Source organism: Branchiostoma lanceolatum, chromosome 7, assembly GCF_035083965.1.
Source record: "Branchiostoma lanceolatum isolate klBraLanc5 chromosome 7, klBraLanc5.hap2, whole genome shotgun sequence".
Taxonomy (NCBI): domain Eukaryota; kingdom Metazoa; phylum Chordata; class Leptocardii; order Amphioxiformes; family Branchiostomatidae; genus Branchiostoma; species Branchiostoma lanceolatum.
The window spans coordinates 22,230,616-22,253,660 of record NC_089728.1 but is presented as its reverse complement, the minus strand read 5'-3'; the positions used below and the strand labels follow the sequence as shown (position 1 = coordinate 22,253,660).

Below are 23,045 nucleotides of genomic sequence, written 5' to 3'. Positions count from 1 at the left end.
AAATCGTTCGACGATTTCTTTAATTCTTGCCAGCCAAATGATGATAACGCTTAGATATGTCAACAAAAATTAACAAAACCGGGTCATTTTTCATCTGTAGTAAAAACGTTTCCTCAGTGACTCCTTTTATATAGCCAATGACGTGTACGGTTACAACGTCATTGTCTGAATCGACCATTCTAAAGACTACTAATCTTTTATCCATCTTAAGCAGTAATATAGTATAAGTATCACTTTAATAGCAATTCAGACCTTTATATCCTTGATTTCTGTCTTTTGAACTGATTTTCATCTTGTTTATCTTTATACTTTTTCTGTATAAGACTAAATCCTAATCAGGAAATATCCCCTTTTTTGTTAATGGTATAGTCTTTTGGTTGACCTCCAGACGACAATCGAGGTCACACGCTCGTTGATTGTGAGGTAGTGGATCTGGTCTGGTCGCGTGAGGGATTTTCTTCTTACAGAGGCGGATCTGCAGCCAAAAAAGGTGAGATAAAAATTACTCGATGTTCCCTTCATCTAGTTTATTCTTCCGAGGTTTCCTCTACTCATAAGGAAGAGTTTGTGTTGTCCGTGTTACGGGTTTGTCCGTGGGGAGGAGGGTGGTGGTGGAGTGACGCATGGAAATTTTATGATGATAAATAATGTACTAGTAGTGTGAATTTGATTCCGAATAATAGATGAGCTGGAAAATATATGGGTTAAAATGGTTTATCTTCGAAGAGAGTTAGTCTTGGTCATTGGAACTCTGTTGGAAAGTGATTTGAGAGATAGTAGTAGTGGAAGAATACCTCGTGATGACCGTTACGCGTGTGTACTTGCCCTCTAGCCCGGAGGTATATAATTTTTAGTCTTGGACTTGAAACGTTTGTAGGGATTCCCACGGCCAAGAAACAAAATAACTATATCAGAATTCAACTGAATTCAAGGAATAATCGAATAATGATAACTTGAAGAAGTGCAAGGTGAGTATATTCTAATGCCAAATTATTGCAAAAATGTGATACATCCTCAGAATTTTTCGCTTCATCATGGAAAAAGTATGTTTCAGCAAGGAGAACCAGTATGTGGTACAACCCCATTCATATTGTTCAATTGTTGATAGAAAAAGATGTAGCTTGTGCAGTTTTGGCACAAATTACGTGCAGTAAGGTACTAGTACGTAGTAGATGTTGGTTGTAGCCTCCTTACTCAGGGTTCAACTGTATTTGCGACATTCTACAAATTTTAAGAGTAGTGTACATTTTTAACTCTTCACCTTTCCCTACATCTATTTTTTGCTTTTCCTCGATATTTATGCTAACTGGAGCTCCATGACCTGAGTGTTTCTCATTCATGATGCAAATAAGATCCTTAGTTGCATAAATTGTATCAGTTGACTATCTTTTCTACCCAAATAACAAAAGTTGTCCAAAAGTATGACAGTCTCATCGGCTTTACAGACTAGAAGCCTCTAGAATGCACAACGGATTACCACACACTGTTTGAGTGATTATTGCACGGAATCCCAAAATCCCAACCGGTTCCCATTCACTCCAAGTGACTCCGTATATCTGCACGGGCATTGTCACCAGTGCAAGATAACTGCACCAAAACTGCATCAAACATTGTTGAAAAGTTAACTAAAAGGGTGCGCTAAAATCGACAAATGCCGTACAAATGAGCCGATACCTGCCTGTGTGTAAAGGCGCAATACCGCAAATATGTTTCAAATTGTTTTGAAGAACAAAAGAAGGCGGTCTCTTTTGACAATTATGTTCATAGCGATTGTATATTGGAGGTTCTGGGCGTGTCACGGGCATGTCGTCACCATAGAGAGATGTACATCATGTACACATGCCAAAGGGTGTCTTAGGCGCCACTATGCTTCGGCAGACAGATTGCTGTAGATAATCCAAAAAAATTGGTCTCTACCTGTGCACTGTCTCATTACTGTAAATGCATTTAAGTTCGCGAGGATTTGATTTTGCGGTAAGGAAAAAATGGAATATTGTCGGTGGTTTTAAGTTCACGGCAGCGCTATAGTCACATACATGTACTGCTGCAGTAAATTTCAAGTAATAACTAATGGAAAGACCAGCGCCTTTACGGACAGCCAGTCAGAAACTACACAGTGACTCAGCATTAGGGCTGCAGCAGGATGCTACAGACAGACATATAACAGTTACTGTAATTTGTTGACACAAGTTGAAGTTGTAGATAAGGTGTACATGTAGCTAAAGTTCGTCTTAGTCATACCTATCGTCATTTAGACTCAAAATTGTGAGACGAATGTCATTATTTTAGACATACAGACGGAGTTGTGTTTTCTTTGCCGTGCGAGTCAAGCCTATTTTCTCTCTCAACATGTGTACCTAGCCACTGATTTTAACATCTTTATTGAAATTGTAACCACATGTAATTTGTAAAAATATCAATACATATATGTAAGGTTAACTGGAGTTGTGATGTGAACTCAATGTTTTGCTGGTTCTATGGGGTATGGAAGTGCAAGCACTGTTAGTGTTACGTTAGGTAAAGTTAGAACCAGGGGTGTGATCCAGCCTGTGAAGAAAAAAACATGTTAAGTTTAATCTGTATCCGTGTTAAACTCCACAAGATTTGTTACATGTCCCTGAATACTGTATATGTAAATTAAGTTGATAACTGCATAATTATCTCCATGAAAAAGGGCTTTTTCATGGAGATACTGTTTTGCGTGCTTTTGCGTGTTTATGTGTATGTTTGTGCCACCGGATGCTTAAAGTCAGCATAACTGTAGAACATGTAGATGGATTGTAATGATATTTGGTATGTGGGTAGGTGTTGGGAGGAGAAAGGTCAAGGTCGATTTGGGGCCTCCTGGTATGTGTCACTGAAACTGCAATGGGGTATTTGTAAAAATCTTCTAAGGAGAATAACCGAAGAAAGGAACAACAGATTGTCATGTTATTTGGTACGCAGGTAGGTTGGACAGAGATGTACACACTTAAGTGCAAATTATGCAAATTGGGACTGAATTTGCATAAGTAAGGAGGAAAATCATTGCATGTGTGTATGTTGGTGTCGCCGGATGCTTAAAGTCAGCATAACTGTAGAACGTGTAGATGGATTGTAATAATATTTGGTATGTGGGTAGGTGCTAGGAGGAGAAAGGTCAAGGTCGATTTTGGGCCCCCTGAGGGTATGTGTCACTGGAACTGCAATGGCCTATTTGTAAAAATCTTCTCGAGGAGAATAACTGAAGAAAGGAACAACAGATTTTCATGTTATTTGGTACGCAGGTAGGTTGGACAGAGATGTACACACTGAAGTGCAAATCACGCAAATTCAGTGTGTTTGCGTGTGTGTTTGCGTGTGTGTATGTTTGTGTCACCGGATGTATAAAGTCAGCATAACTGTAGAACGTGTAGATGGATTGTAATGATATTTGGTATGTGGGTAGGTGTCGGGAGGAGAAAGGTCAAGGTCAATTTTGGGCCCCCTGGTATGTGTCACTGGAACTGCAATGGGGTATTTGTCAAAATCTTTTTAGGAGAATAACTGAAGAAAGGAGCGACAGATTTTCATGTTATTTACTATGCCGGTAGCTTAGACAGAGATGTATACAATGGACTGCAAATTATGCAAATTGGACTTAATTTGCATAAGTAATGAGGAAAATCTATATTTGCAGTGTTGTCCATTGGATATTGTGGCACATCTGTTAGTAGCTATTTATAGCGAAAATGGGTCACTTCTCATGGGCCCCACAGGTGGGGGTCATACCATTGAGCGATATAGAATGGGGGGAACTGGTTTAATAAAATACATGTTTCATGGAGATTTCGGGTCCTAAGACTCTTGTTTTGTCTGTTTTGTTTGTGTCAATATTTCTGACTTCCCACCCCACCTCTTGCCCACCTAATAACTTGGCAACTTCGCTTTGTTGTACCATCCGGATAATTGCACCAAATACGCTGACAAATGGGATGTGCAGCAGATTCTACTATACTGACATTTTTTTCATCAATTATATATCTGCATAATTTGCATAATTTATGTTCACCTCCTCTTATATAGTATCAACTTTCAAATGCTTTACATGTATGAAATTCCTCTTACTAGTCTTAGGTATGGAATTATACAATTTTTCATTAGTTATGCAAATCAGGTGTTCATTTCCATACATCTATCAAATTGATGTTCCTCTTTTTCTCAGTGATAGTAGTGAAATTTGCAGACATGTATATCACATGTTTGAATAGTACTACTATTACTAGTACTATATTATGGAATGTAGCGGGCTTATAAAATGTCCACATAGATTATGAAAATTGCTATCTGATTTGCATAATTATCCTAAAAGTAGGTACACAGAAAGAATTTTGGTTGCACGATATAAAATAAAGTAGAATGTCAGCAAAACATATTTACAAACCTACTGCCTCTGTAAAGAACCACAATCTGAAATTCAACAAACTTAAGGTTATATTGCTTTCCTGAATTCTGATACTCAAATTTCAGGAATATTCAATATTCTGTATACTAGTGTAGTACTACCACTACCCTATATAGCTAGTCTGTATAACGCAAACTCCAGCTGTCCGGGGGTTTCTATCCCCTCCCCGCGTGAGGCGGTTACAGGGCAGCGAGCGGTCACAGGAGGCTTGATTGAATTCAGGCTACCCTATAGCCTACAAAAATATCTAGGTGCACTCAGGTGCACCCACAGTCAAAAATTAGGTACATATGATATCTGCAGAGCTTGCAACCGGGCATAGACTGTTTTGAGGAGGACACCTCACTTGTAAGGGGTTGTACATCCAAATAGTTATTGCTATGTACAATTTGCAGATTAAGGTCTCATTCCTGTATTACTCCGATTGGGTACCCTAAAAGAGTCCGTTGCCCAAAAAATGAACGGCTGCATGAACGTGTGTCTATATCGGTGGGAAATTCCCTTTTAGCTATCCCAGCTGATATCAAGCGTCAAACTGATGAAAGCTTGTTTGTAACTGAAGAAATTAGCAGGCAAAGTTCGGCAGCCGCGCGCGAGGTCGGAAGTACACAGCCCGGGCATTGTGTGTGAATCGGTCCGGGGCTTACAGCTGGAAAGTGGCTTTTTGGAGGTGTAGCCAAGTGCAGATTGTAATTGCTATCAAAAGAGATTGTGTGTAGTGAAAATGTTGTCAATTTTTTTACATAATCTAGGGTACATGTTCTCAACATGGAATGAAAAACATTGGCACATTTCCTATAGCTTCATTACGAACGCGCCCATGTAAAACACGTTTTATAACATGTAAGCCTATGGGGCGAAAAAAACAGAAGCTAAAAATAAAGTAAAATATTGCCAGTGGGAAAATCTAACTTACACTACAGCAAATGGGAGAGAGGACTACATAATAGAGATTGTAAGATAGCCATCACAGTAAACGATTGGTGTGTGAATGGAATTATCATGCATCCTGCTGCTTGACAAATTCAGCCAGTATTGCACCTCCAGCAGTGCATCCAATATTGTATATCTCACTCTGCTGTGTGATTGATTACAACACTGGTCAGTGTTCTCGCCAGAATTTTTTCACAGCATAGGGGTCAGGTACAGAAGGCCAGCTTTACGTGGCGCAACCTACGAAGAAATTACCACAGAGTAGGGTGTCCGGCTTGTTCCCCCGGAAAATTTTTGAATTCATAACCCAATGAGACACTTTTTCCTGCATTTTGAGGGATAAATTTTGTTAAAGTAAAGTTTTTCCTCTGTTACAGCCTCATTCTTAAGCCAAATATGAACTTTTTATAAGATTTATGAAAGGGTCACAAGGTTCTCCCCAGAAAGAAACACCCCTATGCTGCTTGAAACACAGCATAGGGGTCCAGATCACAGCATAGGGGGTCCAAATCACAGCATAGGGGGCCCCTATGCTGAAAAGGCCTGGCGAGAACACTGCTGGTGCGCCAGCCCAATCCCTGCCTTTTCAAGCAATGGTGCAATTTTGGATGACTTCCACAGGCCCAATAGGGAATATTTTGAATTGCCAGTACAGTAAAACGTGACTTAACTTTAAGTTATGTTATATTGGAGGTGGGATGTTCCAAGCTGTGAGACAAGCTGTATCTCTCAGACGTAGTCCAATGGCTGCGGAAAGCTTGGATATACATTTGGAGCTTCCAGCTTGTTCTAATTCCTTTCCTACAAAATTTGACTATTGTTTATCTGTTTTAAGTAGAAGTAGTGACTGGTTTGTTGATTTGTGTGTGTGATGTTTTCGTCCTGTTCGTCCTATGTTCCCTGGGCCATATCTTGGTTGGGTTCTCCGTACCAGCCGTTATACCCCCCTTCCCGTTCTTCTGTATATCCGAGCAAAATGATGTTCCCATACTGGGTAAGTCCATAGATGTATCTTTTATGGTATAATCTGTACATACTGGTGTATTATTGTATAAGCTGTGAAATAGCTTTCTTGCCGTACGTGTTTGGAAATGCTTAATGGCTTAAAGCAAGATAATCCTAATCCTTAGTGTAGCGTGCATAGTCCATGGTTAGTGATCCATCCTCTGGACAAAGAAGTCATGAGTTAAAATCCCGGCTGTCATCATTATCATCATCTTACCGCTTTTCAGTCCGTAATCCCGGCTGTATTTCTCACCCGACATGCATGCTACTGGAAAGGGTTGCAGTCCTTCGGTTGGGATATAAGCAATGGTCCACTGTTCATTGTACTTGTTGAAAAGAGCTTGTCAATGAGGAATTTCCCCGGTAGAGTACTAGTGAACCTGTAAATTGTGTAACAGTTACACATATTGTGACATCTGTTCATTTAGTACATTTGAGGTAAACTGTTTCTGTATTTTCTTTAATGGATCCTAACTCTTTGATAGTTGAGCATTTGTTTGAGAATTATCCCTAGCTTCAGCTGAGGTGTGTATATTTGCCTAAGAAATATAAGATTTTAGGTGATGATATATCATTTGTGTGTTAGACAGTTGTGATTTTCTATGTCTCCCCAGATGGACGAGGTTGAACTAAGGAACATTTCTGTTCAGGAGAACCAGCCTCTCATGCTCAGTAAGGAGGCTTCAGACACCGTCTTCTGTGTGAGTTTTTTTTACCTACCTCCGACTCCGAAGAATTATGTGATATTTATGTGTTGTAAAGTAGCACAGAGTGATTTTAAAGGGCTTATGACATACACATGAGTCAGTATGTTATATACTGTTGGAAATGTGGTTAAGATGTAGGGTACTACTAGGTTAAATAGTAAACCCATGGAAAAGATGGGTTATACTTTATTATAGTCAGTAGGGTATTTTCTTTTTGAGGAAAATATAACTTACTAGTCTAGCTAAAGGTATTTTTGTCTTCACCCCTCTACAAATTACATGTACATAATCATAATATCAATTCATAATTTGAACCTCAGATTTTATCCAGTCACTGACAAAAGGTAGTAGATGCATACTTCTGGGACTTTAACTCTGATCATTTCCAAAATCTATCCAGTTGCTTGAGTAACTGTTACCTGTTAGGCATTAGGTCGTGTAAACTTAAAATGAATCTTATAGTGAATTTCACAATTGGTATTTTTATTTTAACGTGCACATAAATGAGATTCTAGGACAGGCAACACCATGTAATTGTTTATCTTATGTGTTGCAAAGTCATATCTCACTCCGCCATACTCACTCTTGTACGTGAACAAGTGGCACAATGGAATCTTAGGATTTTCAAGACTACAGCTACCTGTAGATTGTCTAGTACTAACAGTAATACTGAAAATGAGCTCTTTCCACCTTCTGCAAGGCTTGCCAGCCTTTTTTTAGAAATAAGTAGTATTCAAAAGAATAACCTAAGCTAGCCAAATTGTTTGGAATCTTATCCATTGATGGCTCATGAGGCCACAGTGGATGGCAGAACTAGTTTCCAGTTGTGTGATGTGCGACTGTGGTGACGTCTGTCTGTGTTGCCATGGTTACAGGAGCAAGATGTGGAGACGTCCCGTGGGACGATGAAAGTCGCGGTCCAGGGGAACCGTGCCAAACCGGCCATCCTGACCTACCACGACATTGGCTTGAACCGTAAGTACTGGAAGTCTCAAAATGTTTGCAGTGGTTTTATTTTCACATTTGTCAGTGTCATGACTAATTTGTGTTTCCAATTATATCAGTAGTCAAACTGCTGCTCACTGCAGCACTGATGCCTAAAGCTTTAATGCTGCTTTAAGGCGGCATCGATGCCGACTATCATGGTGATTTCACAGCAATTACATGTATGGCTGTCCAAGTTTTCCTCCCTAACCTGTCAACCCTGCAAAGCCTTGAACCAATTAGTTGGAGTAATGCCTCATCGATGCCATTTTCTGTCACGGCAATTATCTACTGGTCATGCTCCATCTTTAGATTAACCAAGGAGGATATATGAAACCTCCTTGTACCCACTGGTGCACAGCTGTTCAGTCTTTTCAGCTGAAATGGAACACTATGGCCCAATTCATACAGAGTTTTTTCAGATATCTAAAAATCCGCCGACATCTGAGCCTTAGATATCTGGACGCATTTATACACACCGACAGGAAGTACCGCAGGACTCATGCAGCGCCCTGATTTCACTCGTGACCCGTTAACCTTTTGCGCGCGTTTCAAAATGGCGGGAGAACCGCCTGTGTTTTTCGTCATGATGAATATGGTATTCTTTCTTTATCTGACTCGCGTGTGGCTAAACATGAGGCAGCAAGCAAGGGTTGAGCGTAAGAGGCGTTTGAGGTACCGGGGAAGACGACAGCGACCGGTCAGAATCAACGCTGCGTTCCTACTCGCTGCCCTTGTCGTGGCGGAGGGGGGAGGGCCGATCCACCGAACGATCTGGCATCACGAAAGAAGTCCGTCGTCCGTTTGGGAACAAATGGTCCTTGATGCTAAGAAGTTTTCCCGCTTTATCGCCCGCCAAATATGCAAACTAGCGTGAACCCCGACCTCCAGATGTCTACTACGCGACACATTCTGTTTAGACGTCCGGCTGGAGCGGTTGGGGACTCCCGCTGAGTTGTCGGGCGAATGCTTCAGCGTGGTCGGCTGAAATTTTCCCGACATCTAAAAAAACCCTCATTAAGACCATAAAATTCCTGTTTAGACACAGAAAAAAGCTGTCGCCTGGCAGATATCTGCAGTCCAGATATCTAGACAAGCTGTGTGTAAATTGGCCCTATGGTTTTGTCGAATGTTGGACAAAGAATATAGCATTTATCATTCAGTGTACAAACATGTATCAATACCAAAATGCTCATATTTTAGAACCAACAGTTGGAAATTCATGCTCCATTGTGGCAGTTCAGCTACAGAAAATGTGAAAAACACTCAGCGTTATAATTAGTACAGTCTATAGGGTGCAGCTACTCCCCTGATATGAAGAAAAACAGTATTTGGACCTTCAAAACTATAGAAATAGAGATGATTCAGAATTTGTTTGAATATATTCAAATTATTGTTTCCCCTCCCCACCAATGTATCGAATTGGGGAGACAAAAAAACGTAATAAGAATTGGAGAAAATATACTATGTTAAAGTGACTGTACAATACCTGTATGTGGGTCATAACTTGTTAGCTACCAAGATAAGATCTGACAAGGCATTGGAAAAGTGTCTTTCTGAATGAAATATCTACAATTAATGAAAGACCAACTTGTGTCATGCCAACCAACATGGATAAGAAAATCTAGATACAATTGCACACTAATGCGCATTTTCAGAAAGACATTTGTGAGACAGCCTGATGCAGGCCTTAGTACAGCCTCTGTGCCATTGCGCTATATCAGGTGACATATAAGGCACAGTCATGTGATCCATAGGGCACAGCCACTATCTAGGCATTCTTCTGGGAAGAAACTAGTCAGTTTGAGTGTTGGACACATCACAGAAAATTTGTCCCTGGTGCTACTACATGTACAATATATATATATATACTTTCATGTGCACTGATCATACATGTTCATATGAGATTGTCGCTAAGTTGAACATTGTACATGGCTCACCAAGCTATTCAGTTCCAGGTAACCTAAAACTAACCATATGTCCCAAACTTAGAAGTGTGCCCTGTCCGATGCCATTTCCTATCACGGTAATTAGTTCTGCTCCACCTTTAGAATTAGATTGAGTAGGGAGGCATCTCTTGTCAGGAAAAGATCAGACTTTGTTACATTCTGAGGAGCCAGAATAATAAATGATGATTAATGACCATCACAGTAAGACAGCATGGATGCCAAATTACCAAGGGCATCAATGCCCAAAGTGCTGGGTCAGTCCGGCATCGATGCCAGACCTGTGCAGCACTGAGCACCACTTTCGCAAGGGTGCGCTACAGAATTGTTTCAACTGAGAATGTTAAACACAGGAAAAACCTCCTTTTACCTCCTACCACAAAATCATTTCCCCACGATAAATACGTTTACAACAATCACAATTGTTACATCAAAAAATCATCATGTTTTTTCTAAATTATTCTATTGTGACCACAATTCTGTTTGATTACACTTGAAATTGAATACCATCTGTTAATACATAGTGATACTAGTAGATATTTGCATGTAGGCTTGGCAAGCACATTTTAAAAGTGCATACTAGTAATTACATATTTTGTTCATTTTACTTTACTAGTGAGAACATGTAGTACACAAACAAAATGTTGTCGTGTCATAACTGGTAAACCTGTCGGCATGTATAAGACACCAATGATATCAAAATAAAAAAATTCCAGAAATTACATAAACCATGATAATATTGCTTGATAACATAGACATTTGCACAAAATACACACCCTTCAGACGTTATTGAACATCGAAACATCAAAACATCATACCTCCAGCTTTTGATTATTCCCACCAGGTAATTACATTAATCAGTGACTTTACTCTTCCAATGACGTCACATTGAGCATGGCAGCCGGTTTGGAACTTTGCACTGTGGCGCCGAAAGAACGTTCTTTTGAGATTGAAGCAAACAAGCTAAATATTATGATATCTTTTAATTGAATGTAATCACTATAATTGAGCACTGCTTGCTCATCAAATGATGTTTTTCACAAGCCATGGTACAAGGTTCCGAACCGGCTGCCGTGTTTTTGTGACATCATCGGAAGAGTAAAGTCACTGATTAATGTAATTACCTGGTGGGAAGATCAGAGAAAAATCAAAAGCTTGAAGTATGGTTTCTTATGGTTCAATGTTGAATAACATCAGAAGGGTTTGTATTTGTTTTGAATGTTTATATTCATTGAATAATAATATTTCTATTACAGATAATAAGTAGTTGCTGTATTTTGGTGTCAAAAACACCAGTTTTGTATAGTTAAAGGTACAGTTAGGGATGCGTACCGAAACCCATGTTCAGGTTTCAGAGGTTTCAGTTCAGGTCCGGACCTATTAGGTCCGGAGACTCCGGACCTGAACTCATGGCATATTTGAATAATTGCCTTAGCGACAAAATTCGGCGGCGTTTTGATCTGGTGATGTCGTCGCAAATTTGCAATGTTAGTAGTACCTCCAGCAGTGAGAATAACCTTCTCACAAAGTTTACACTTTGCCTGGTTCTGTGGGAGTCTGATTACATGGTCCCATATGCTGTAACTGCTGTTAGCACACCGTGGCATAATGTGTACCCCACAGAGATCAAGCAAACATGACTCCGTCTGACGCAAATAAAACACGAGGACCTCAAAATATCCAATATGGTGCCCACTGACAGCCATGCGGTCTTCAACCAATCACATCGCTAGCTTCCCTTGACGTCATCCAAATCTCACGAGAACTTGCGACAACTTGCATGACTTTGGGAATTCCATAATGGCTGCCATGAGCGCCATGTATGGCCATGTTTTAGTCTTTTTGAAGCGCAAATTTCGCGATCTATGATGGTCTAGAACGAAAAAGATATATGTGAGTGCTAGATTTTTTTACCGGTGCAATACTGAAATAACAGAATCAATGGGTTTCGTTTTTTTTTACCTGAACCAAAACGTTTTTACAGGTCCAGAACTGGTCCGGCGTAACTGGTACGCTTCCCTAGGTACATTACAAGCTGCGTAAGACCAGACTGATAGGTTTTGATCCACTCACACCGGGATGGACCCCTACTCTATATACATTGTATCCCACCACACTTATCAAAAAGATCTGTGTGGTGGGATCTTTAATGCTGGCTCAGGTCCCATCAGAGAGAACATCCCTTAAGCTTAGGTACTCATTTTCACTTGAGTTAATTGATGACATACAATTTGTAAAGTACCCAAGAGCACAACATTTGAGGCCTGCCAGGGAATCAAACCCAGAATTCAAACATGTAGCAACGACCCTAACACAATGACAATACCACCTTGCCACCTGGTTTGAGTGCAGTATCATTCCCTGAAGAAGGGAGTTGATTCTGAATTTATGTGTTAATTTCTGTGTGTGACACTGTAGGGGTATTTAATATACTGTAACATTTTGAATAATTTCAGTTGGCGCCTTTATACCCGGGCTGACTATAGTATAGCCTCTAGACTTGGATATTTTCTATCCATCTTCACAAGTTGATTGATAACCATAAAATACAGTAATCTTACTATACAGTTCATTCTGAAATGAAATCAAAATTTCCCAAGTGAATGTAGTCAATCATTTCTCCCCCATACTGTTTATCTGCAACTATCAAAGTCACTTCAACATGTTTGATCTCATTAAGATGAATCTCACTGTCATTCCTTTCTGGGGTCCCTGCCATGAATAAATCCTAAAAACCTACTGTGCATATGAGTCATCACTCTGAATTATAAAACTGTACATGATATTTATTTTATTGAAGACATGCTTCAAAAGGTACATAATTTATGTCCCTAGCATGATATAGCTCATCGGCAGCTAAAATGTATTTCTCGATCAGATATTGTTTATTGAGCGGTGTGCTTAATAATGTAGTAATGCCTGCAGGCCTTACATGTACACTTTGTAGCTGGATTATATAATGTATTAATACAATTATACTGTACTTAATAGGACTTGACTGAATGAATGGAGGAAGGCATGTCTGTAGCTTTAATATGGGCACTGTCTCTATGTTGAACACAAAGTTGTACCCAATTTGGTACAGCCAATGATAAGGCTGCACCAAGTAATTTTTATGGATGCCGTCCGCGTGCGCATTGATTTTGGTCTGTTCCCAGAAAAAACCCCAAGAAATTCCGCTTCCTGTAACTATGACCAAATCGTAAGATTAACGTAAAACTCGTCACGCGAAATGCATAAATAAACACATCTGAGGTATAACGGTGGTGTACATGTGCACCACGGTCAAAATACCAGTAGTAGTACTAGTAAGCAAGATGGGTCGAATTCCACAGAGCATGTGGGTTTCGGATGCTAAATATGGGAGCATAAAAGTGAAAAAGGGTGACAACGATTGGTACGCTCTCGATGTCGGTCAGGGAGAGCTGACGTTCGCGCAACTGTACGAGAGACTTGTAGCGGCGAGTGAGTTTCGGCCGTACAATTTTAAGCAAGTCTTGTCAAGATCAGCTACAGTGCATTTCTTCTGCAATGACGAGAAGATCGGGAGAGGCATTGAAGTTTACTTCGGCCTGCAGGTGGGGCAGGCAACCAAGCAGTTCAGGTGTTTCATCCGCATGGAGGTCGACAAGACAGCTGCCACAACTGAAGCTCCTAGGCCCAAGTCATCTGTTTTTGAGGTATGAAAAGTTCCGTTCTTTAGTCTGTTTTGGATCAAGTACCATGTACAAAAAAAAATATAATCTGGGAAGGGGGAGTGTAAGATGAATGCATTCACGTATTCTGCATGGATAATGATCATTTATTCGTTTCTGGTTATTTATACTTGTTGGGGAAATATGTGCTTTTTTTATTACTATCATTTTTGGTCCATATTTGGCTCTTGAATAATTGCTATTATTCATTAGGATTTCTAAAGCATAGGTAGAAATGTAATGCATGCGAAGAGTTAATCAGCAACTAATTTTGCCTTTTTAATATACTATGTTTCTGCAGGCCTGCAAAATCAATAGGATATGGAAAGAAACAGGACAGGACAACAACTGCTGTTCAACTTCAACTGATTTATTCAAATTATTGCTGTTTTTATGATGAATAAAAGAATTGTTAGTTGTTACACTGTGTTCTCTCATTCAATTTGTGTCCTAACGTGTGTCGTCAACTAGTATATTTCAAATCTAGGCATCTTGTTTTTTTTGGCCCTTCTTGTTTTTTTTTCGCATTAGATTTAGGGTCTCCAAAGGACGTCATCCATAAAAATTACTTGGTGCAGCCTAACCAAAAGAGGCCATGATTAATTATAAAGATGTGTCCTGTTCACTGAGTCAGACACATTCCCTTTCATGTCTGGGTGTACCTATACCTGAAGTACTAAAACACAACACTTTTTTTCTCAATTGAATTAGGTAAACCCCCTGATGATTTTACAATGTTGCACTGGCAAATCAAGAACTTATTAATATTTTTTAGATAAAATATGCAAATCCACTGAAAAAGGCAGTTGGCTATACAAACGATTCACAGATCATTGACCAAACCAAACCTATACCTATCCCTGTACCTGAAAACTGTTGAGGTGCACAGCCTGAGTATATGACTTGATGTTTGATTGTTCCATTACCTAATGTGCTATTTCTGTTTGTACAGATGTGACATGTTTCCAGAACTTCTTCAACTATGAGGAGATGCAGGTGATCCTGAAAAACTTCTGTGTGTATCATGTCAACGCACCTGGGCAGCACATGGACGCTGCACCCATGGACGTACACCTGTAAGTAACCTTCAGATACCTCTGTCTTCTCCAACGCCTCCTATCTGTTCAACTGTGAACTGCAGATTCTTCTGTCATCACCTCCTTAACACTTTCAAATTCATCTTCAGCACCTTTTTGTTTTACTGTGTAGAAATAGTCTAAAGGACTGATCCCGTAGCTTCGCCCACCTCCGTCGAAACGTAGAGATACAAAATGGAAAGATTAAAATGCAAATAGTTGGCGGACATGCAGCCTCTCTCTCATTGGTGGAACTGCTAATTGTGATGGACAGTCAAGATAGGTATATTGTAACTGGATTTAGGTTTGTAGAGTTGCACAAAACAAGGCATCCACCCGTGTTGTAAGCGTACATGTTATAAGGCCCTTTCTTCATATCACTGTTTGTAAATTAATACAAATAGGTGAGGATTTTGACATTTCTGTGGTGGTCCTACTATGTAGGTTCTATCTAAAATTTGTGTTTTGATTTACTGTACTGTTACTACTGTACGTAACTTAAGCACTAATGCCAACTTAAGTTAAAGCACTTCATTTCTTCTTACTGCAAAATTAAATCACCACAAACTTAATCTTAGGCATTAACAGTATTATTACTGCAATCAACCAGGATTGTTCATTACATTTAGAATATAATTTCTAGTCGTAGGGAATTAATAGAAATGAAGCTCTCCATACACACAGAAAAACCTTTCACTCACATTTTGCTGCCAAATTCGTTTCAAGTCATTTTAGTTAACATTTGCTCTTTATTGAAATAAAGGGTCACGTACATAATTTATGCAGTGTGTTTCCAGCTACAAATCAATTCCAGCCCTTACACATTTTATACTTCCTACCTTTCTCATGCTGCACCAGAACTACTGGAGGTGATTTGGATCATGACAAGATTGGAGCTAACGTGTAAGATGATTGTTGACAAGATTTATGGCCATTTTACAATTGACACAAGGCATTTTTGTTAATCCCTTAATGGTGATTTTGTAGCTTTTTGAGTTGGCCTGTTACGGAATTTTTTTTTACTATAATTGACTCACAGATTTACATTGCACATTTGTATATTATAATATTGAAAAAAAGCATGTTGCCAAGCTTTTTTCGCACAATGAATGCTAATAAGCAGGCCTCGAAATTAACCATGTCCCGATGTCCCGGGGCCACTAAAATTTAGGTCGGGACAACTGAAAATCTCTTTGGGACACTTTTGGGACAATAGAAAAATAATCAACGAATCAACAGCAGAATGTCCGATCTTCCCGTTCCCGCGGTTGTCAGGCGCGCGAGCCGGCTCTCCGCTCCCCCAAAAGCCCCCCGAATTTGATCTATTTGTTCTGCAATTACAACGCGCGTGCCGCGTGGGTTCAGTGTGATATTGGCCCATGCCTCATGGCGCAGAGGAAAGTTCACTCGTTTTTTCCGCGGGCGGCGCTCCAGCGTCCACGGGAGCGGCCCCAGTCACTGCTTCGACAACTGCAGGTCCTTTAGTTTAGGTACACGCCACAATGTAGTTCAGCCTCAAGGTCGGCCTCAAGATCGCACGGATATCGCGAATGAGGGGGGCGCTGGAGGAAGGAGAGGGGGGTGGGGCGGGGGCGCGGCCAGCGAAAAAGTCAAAGACCTCACACGGAGGTAGAGCGCCCCGACCCGAGTCAGCCCCAGCCACTGCTTCAAGTTCAACAGCCACAGGGACTACTCTGACAAATGTAGTGACAACTGACGTTGGCGCCGGAGGAAGGAGGGAGGGGGGACGGGGGGCGCGGCCAGCGAAAAAGTCAAAGACACGGAGGTAAAGCGGATTGTTGTGTTACAGTTGTTTTTCTGTAACGAAATAAAGGTGCTATAGCAGTAAAGCTTTTGCACCATATTATAGAACTGCACATTGCTAATTGAAATGTGTCTACAAAGATTGTTGTGTTACAGTTGTTTTTCTGAAACGAAATAAAGGTTACTCAGCTTTGTCGTTCATGTGTGATACAATTTCTTGGAAAATAGGCTGGGACTTTCCATCCTGACTTCGGGACAATTGAAATTTATCTTCGGGACAATTCAGGGACAATAGGGAAAAAAGTTAATTTTGAGGCCTGATAGTGATAAGCATTTAGGCTCCAGTAGAAGCATCCGCAGGAAGACCTAAACACTGATTTCAATTTCATTCAGGCTATGGTCAGCATGCCACATGCCAGCATCCTGTAATAAATGATGCCTTTTCAACTTTCGTTGCCTCAGTCTTCTTGCTGATGTGTAGTAAGGCTTCCTCATTCGTTAAACAGTCTCAAATCAAAGATCAAATATGCAGTAGCTGCCAGCTCTGGTTTCCTTATCTGAGCAGATTTTTCAGCAAAATGTAGAATTCACGATCCAGAAACTGGATGGTGGACTAAGTACAATTGTATGGTACTCTGTCATTTCATATTCTATTTCCAGTTGCGTCGGTCCTTGGATAATTTGGATAAAGTGTTTTTTGTCTGAACTTGAATCTTCCATGAACATCACCTTCAATCTTTGTTGTCCCAGCTCCCTGACTCATAACACACTGTTCTTGGTACACCTCATAGTGGAAAATACTGGCAGAAGAATATTAGACTCATGCCATCATTTTCTTGACCCGTTCCAGCCTGTACCCCCGCTAAAGTAGCCCTTTAGAGCCAACCAGTTACAGATCTAGAGTTATGCAGCAGGTGGAAGGTTATTGCAGCTTTTTTGTAGAATCTCCCAGACTTGTTTTCAATAATGTAGTATCCAGAGTCTTCCCAAGACGATGCCAGCAGCTCGTTTCTTGACTGTGTAATCATTATTGACTAACAGTGCATGTACATGTAAGGATGGCCTTTTTTTACTGTTACAAACCTTCATCTTCATTTTCAATAACTTTATTAAGACTTTGATTTTTTTCTAGATTGTTGCCAGTTTTCTGACTAAAATTGATTTATCACAATTAATTATTCATCTGACACATCAAACAACACAATACACACAAATTGCCTTTACATTACGGACTTTGCATAAAAAGTGTACATGTTATTTCTTCATGTCCCTCAAGTACATTGTACTGATTACATTTACTTATACAAAAGCTAGCATTTTGCGAGTGATGACCATGGATGACCCTTGAGCTACATGTGTGGCATTTGTTCCAGCCAACGTTGAACTTTCTCACTTCACTGAGTCTCAAGTTCATGTGTAAGATTTTCCCTTTGACCCCTCGGCCCTCAGGATGTGGAAGTGGTCAGGTCAGCAAGCGTCAAGTTTGCTTGTCCCAGAAGACGTAAGGTGACCATTGCTACTTAAATCCTGCTATGTTGTAAAAAACGACACTGCTTTCTGCTGTAGGGTTTCAAAATTGCTTCCCTAAATTTGGTCTTTACGATTGTAGGTTGCAGGTAGATGCTGCTTAATTTTTCTGGTTAGGCCACACTGACTTGATCTTATGGATGACAACCATGCCCGTGTAAAATTGTGTCCATCCCCCCCCCCCCAACCCAAAAAAACTGCAACGATACTATGAATTGTACAAAAAAGCTGCAAAATGGGTGAATATAACAATTTTCTCTCGGCCCGCCTGAAAGATCTGTTGCAGATAAGTTACGGCACTTTATGATCCGGTATTTTTGACCTGTACCTATAATCAATTTTCATGGTACAGTACTGGTACACAGTATCGGTACGCAGCTTACACACAGGCAAATGAACACACAGACTATGACAGCACAGCTACTTTCTACCGTACACACCCCACCACCAGAACGAACATCAATTTCATCACAGACAACTAAAAACAACACTCGGTGCCCACTGCCTGGGCTCCACAATTCTACTCTGACAGGGCTGCTGTTTATATCAACCCCATGTTAGGCACAATCTACAAATAGTACAATAATCATTATTTCTTACATCATTGTGCTTATCCACTTACCAATAGCACACCCAATGCAACAACATCCTTTGTACACTAATGTTTCTTGCCCCATAGAATTTACGGGGTCTCTAGCAGTGCTCCACAGATAAATTGGAAGGATCTGAATTCACCTAGAGTCAATTCCACATTACCGAGAGGGTGTTTGTTGCCTTTTTTTCTAACATTTACAAAACCTTTGTAACAATCTATGTGAGATAAGTAACTGTTAATAACAATTTCCAACATTTATTTGATGTTCTAAATACAGCATTCGAAATACCCGTCTGCAATCTGCAAATTGCATAAAGATTTTCAAGATTGCAGAAGAAAAATTAAACAATCTGCAATTTTGCAGAAGGAAAAAAATCAGACTCGGGATTCAATGGCTCTCAATTCAGGAGATTATATAGACTTACTAGTACTAAGTAAACTAGAGCGCTGTAAATAAACTGAAGCCCACAGCGCCACGCGAGATGGCGGCGTTTCGGTGCGTTCCGACTGCCTGGTGCACTGCATGGAAACAAAGATTTCCACAAGTTTGCAAGCTTGGGCACTATGGTGAAACCCCACATTTCCTTGCTGTGTACACGGCTTTCCTACCCCCGTGTCACCAAGATTGGACACATGTGCACACAAAAGTGCACACAAAGTGTCCAAAGTTTCCCACCTTAGGAAACATCTCGTGTCGGGAATAATTAACCATGATAATAGAGACTTGTGAAGTGCGTGAAAATTTACCTCGAGCAAGGAGCGCCTTGCCTGAGTAATTGTTTAAACTTTTTGCCCTGGGTAAAATGACGTAAACCTATGATTCTTTAAAACCTCATTGTGTAAACCCCTGATACGTGTCTAATACGTTACATAATCGGGAAAGCCTAAAATACTGGCGCCAAACGATAGCGCATTAAATCTGTGGCATGGTGTTGTATTGAAAACAAAACGAATGCTCTCATGATTTCACTCTTATAAACATTGACATATGGGTCGGAGTCGTTGATTAAGGAGAACTCCAGCATATTGCCCGCTTTGCGTTTTCATTGCAAATATTGGCGTCTCTTGGTGAATTTTGACTTCCATTTGTCTAAGCCTGAGTCACGTTGTAAACAAAGACAACACGACGTACCCACGCGGAGTCTAATTAGCATATCATTGTTCCCAAATCAAACCACAGAACTCGATATCTAACATTGAAGTTCTTGTTTCACGTCACTGTATAGTATAGGTATAAAATATACGGGTGATTTGGGTTCGAAACCTTATCCCCAAACCTGGACCGTACGTCATCGACATAGCCTCTAAAAGGCCCTGAGGATGACTGGGGATAATAGTACAAATTGGCCAAATAGATCAAGGATTGAATAGTATGCTAAGGGAGTCGGCTACGGAGAGAGGGTTCAACTTGCAAGCAAATATTCTCACTATAGCCGACGTGGCTAGTTTATTATCGACCATTCGTGATCTCTGTATTTGGGTATATGATCTACGAGTTGATTTGAATCTGTGCTTTTGTGAAAGAGTCATATTTGCCCGTTGTAAAAACAAACACCGATTTGATGTGTATTGTGCTGTCTGGGCTTTTGTTTCTATGACAAGGGCGACAAAAAACTGAACGTAAATCTTATCTTTCTGTATTAATTTTCTGTACCGACTGTGATGTTCGTTCAAGTCACATGAATCTAGACTGCTATGTGTATCACTTTGATTAATTGAAAGATTAACTACGTCACACGCGAACTCAACTATTATCGACATAGGTCCGTGTCTCCGTACAACACACACACACACACACAACATGTTCACCTTGCACTAAATGGCGTCCATTGCCTTTTAGTAACTGTTGTTTTGGAACATGACATGTTATATATTTGACTTGATGTATTCTAATTTCCTCGCCGATTATATCGTCGATAGAACGATTTACTTGCAACTTCTACTGTTAACCTACTAGTTTATCAGGCTGTCGTCATCATTTATAAGACACAGCGGCATGTTTTTACACCGTCCTTGGCAGGTATTGTTAATCTGTGAAAAACCAGTAATCAGGCTGCTCAAAACAGAATGTATGCAATAGACATACACGGTGTTTCACAAGTAATTATGTCTGTGTCAATGCAAATTCTAGTAAAAAAAAGGGACATCCAATAGTATTTCTCGGCTAGCACGTGGTTTAAAAAGCAGGGACCAATCAAGGTTCTTGTCACCATTTTCAAATCTTTCAGTTTGTATTTGAGGAGCCTGCGTCGTTGTGTGCAGATGTGTGTTGTTGCTATCTCTGTGTCTGGATACTAGCGTGGGTTATTCGACTCCTGCCTGGGATTATTTTGAGCTTGGTTTCTATTCTACGACAAGACTGATGCAAGGCGTTTGAACACAGAACATCGCGACAGGGATGTTATATGGACAAATAACCTCCTTGGTAAAGCAAGACAAACCGGACTTTTGACTACTGCTTCGCCCCGGAATTTTCAACCCGTGTCGGATAAAGAATGTGGACATTACAACGGCGTGTCTGTCTGGATACAGTAAAGCAACGAGCGACGAGTCATACGGACTATGCTTCCCTCCAGGCTAGGTTTAAGTCCGACACTACTGCGCCACTGGACAATTCAGCCTGACTACCTCAGTTCGATGAAAACGATGACTTTCTGCCTCTAGAGGGCAGCAGTTAGACAGAATTGTAGACAACAACATTTGAAATCCATGTAGAATTCGAAATTATCAATGCATATAGCTGTTAACCTAATAGATTTGTTAGAGTTTTGTACATGTTTCTAAATAATGTTAGATGTATCTGGATTCTTTTGTTAATTTTAATTTAGACACTTCGTACGTTTTCACCTTTTGTCTTGGTATTGTTAGCTAAGTCTGTGTGTAACTGTGAACGTTTTGAAAGACTGCATGTGTAAATGTAAATATATGTAATTGAGAGAATATATCGGCTGTAATGTATTGGTTGTTGTTTATCGCTAATAGTGAATAAAATGTCAATCTATCATGAACTTTACGAACAATGATTCCGTGTGCTTTCGGTATGACGAGGTGGTATAAGGGAGGGGGCTGGGAGGGCGCAGGCGGGTGCCCGGAGGGGGGGGGGGACGGGTTTCGGGGCGTAGTAGCATAGCAACGACACTACTTTCAATGACAAAAGGTATTTTGAAGGAGTACCCGGATGTGTCTGGACGGCCCGCGCGGTTAGAACAACAGGAAAAGATAATTAGGTGATAATTACGCGATAATTACTGCTAAATTATGCACCACTCGTTCGCACACAAAGGCCGACACATGTAGTTTCCACACATGTCCACACGTTTACACACTTGTGCGCACAGGTTTACATCGAAGGACACAAAGTGTACACGAAAGTGGTCCGTTTACACAGATGTGCATAGGTTCCCCAAAAGGGACACATCGCGTTTTCACTGTGGGAACTCATTGAAACCCGTGGAAATTAGGGATTTCCTAGCAGGTATACACAGGTTTTCAAAGCGGAAATCTGTCTGTTCAAGCAGTGGTGCTACTTGAGGTCAGTTTTTTCGGGGGGTTTCGGCACTTTCCGTGATAACTTCAGGGACGAATCATGTGAGAAAATGTCAAATTTGTGCATTTCCGTCAACCCTCGCTAATCTCCGTGGTCACGATCTCGGGGTCGGCAAAAGTCGGGAAAACAATTCCCGGATGTTTCTAGCGTAAACATACTAGAAGTATGTCGCAAGCATGCGATTTCTTCAGAGCCCGAACTCGGGGCATGGGCGCGATGACAGAAGGAACAAAACGGTGGCCACTACATTAGCCCGTGGTCCTTGAAGCCCAGATGGCAGCGATGAAGTTGAGAACTACTCGGATAGATATTCAGCACCGCCTTGTGTGGAAAAGGCGGAACATTTTCTCCTGTGCAGACACAGTGGGGAGGGGGGAACCCACGTGAAAAACTAACATCGCCGGGCCGTCTCTGGAGTCTCCCCGAATGTCCGAAGTTGGAGTCCGATGTTTGAAACCGATAGCAATGTTTAAGATTTATACAAAAAACTACACGGAGTCCAAGGTTTGCGTAAAGGCGTTTTATTTTGAATTTTACATTTTTTCTCGGGTTTTTGTCATGTTTTCTATGGGCCGTGGCTGTGTCACAAGTCGTGCGATCTTATTTATTAATCATAATACGCATCAGAACACGTATTTCTCGCAAGGATATAATTCCCTTGTCCTCCTTATCAGGCAGGCTGTTGAATTTGTTTTTAATTTTGATACACATACTGAAGATGATCAAACGAATATTTGATTTGATTGATATTGAATAAATATACTTTTGCTGTTGCAATTTTCGCTATTAATTTGAATATTTTTCACACACATGCATGTTAGGCCACACCAACTTGATTTTATG

General features: G+C 40.5%; 1 protein-coding gene across 5 annotated transcripts in view; it reads left to right on the top strand.

The window, feature by feature from the left end:
• Positions 1 to 355: 355 nt before the first annotated feature.
• The window catches only part of LOC136438174 (protein NDRG3-like), a 41,667-nt gene continuing 18,977 nt past the window's right edge, over positions 356 to 23,045 (top strand). For 2 of the 5 annotated variants that reach the window (XM_066432912.1, XM_066432910.1), the window contains exons 1-4: positions 357 to 490; positions 6,976 to 7,062; positions 7,944 to 8,043; positions 14,646 to 14,769. In XM_066432912.1, coding sequence (XP_066289009.1) covers positions 6,976 to 7,062; positions 7,944 to 8,043; positions 14,646 to 14,769 — 311 coding nt within the window. In that variant the 5' untranslated portion in view covers positions 357 to 490. Of the gene's footprint in view, positions 491 to 6,975; positions 7,063 to 7,943; positions 8,044 to 14,645; positions 14,770 to 15,627; positions 15,673 to 17,982; positions 18,040 to 23,045 lie in introns of all 5 variants that reach the window. The other 3 variants (XM_066432907.1, XM_066432908.1, XM_066432909.1) reach the window with 3 other exon arrangements.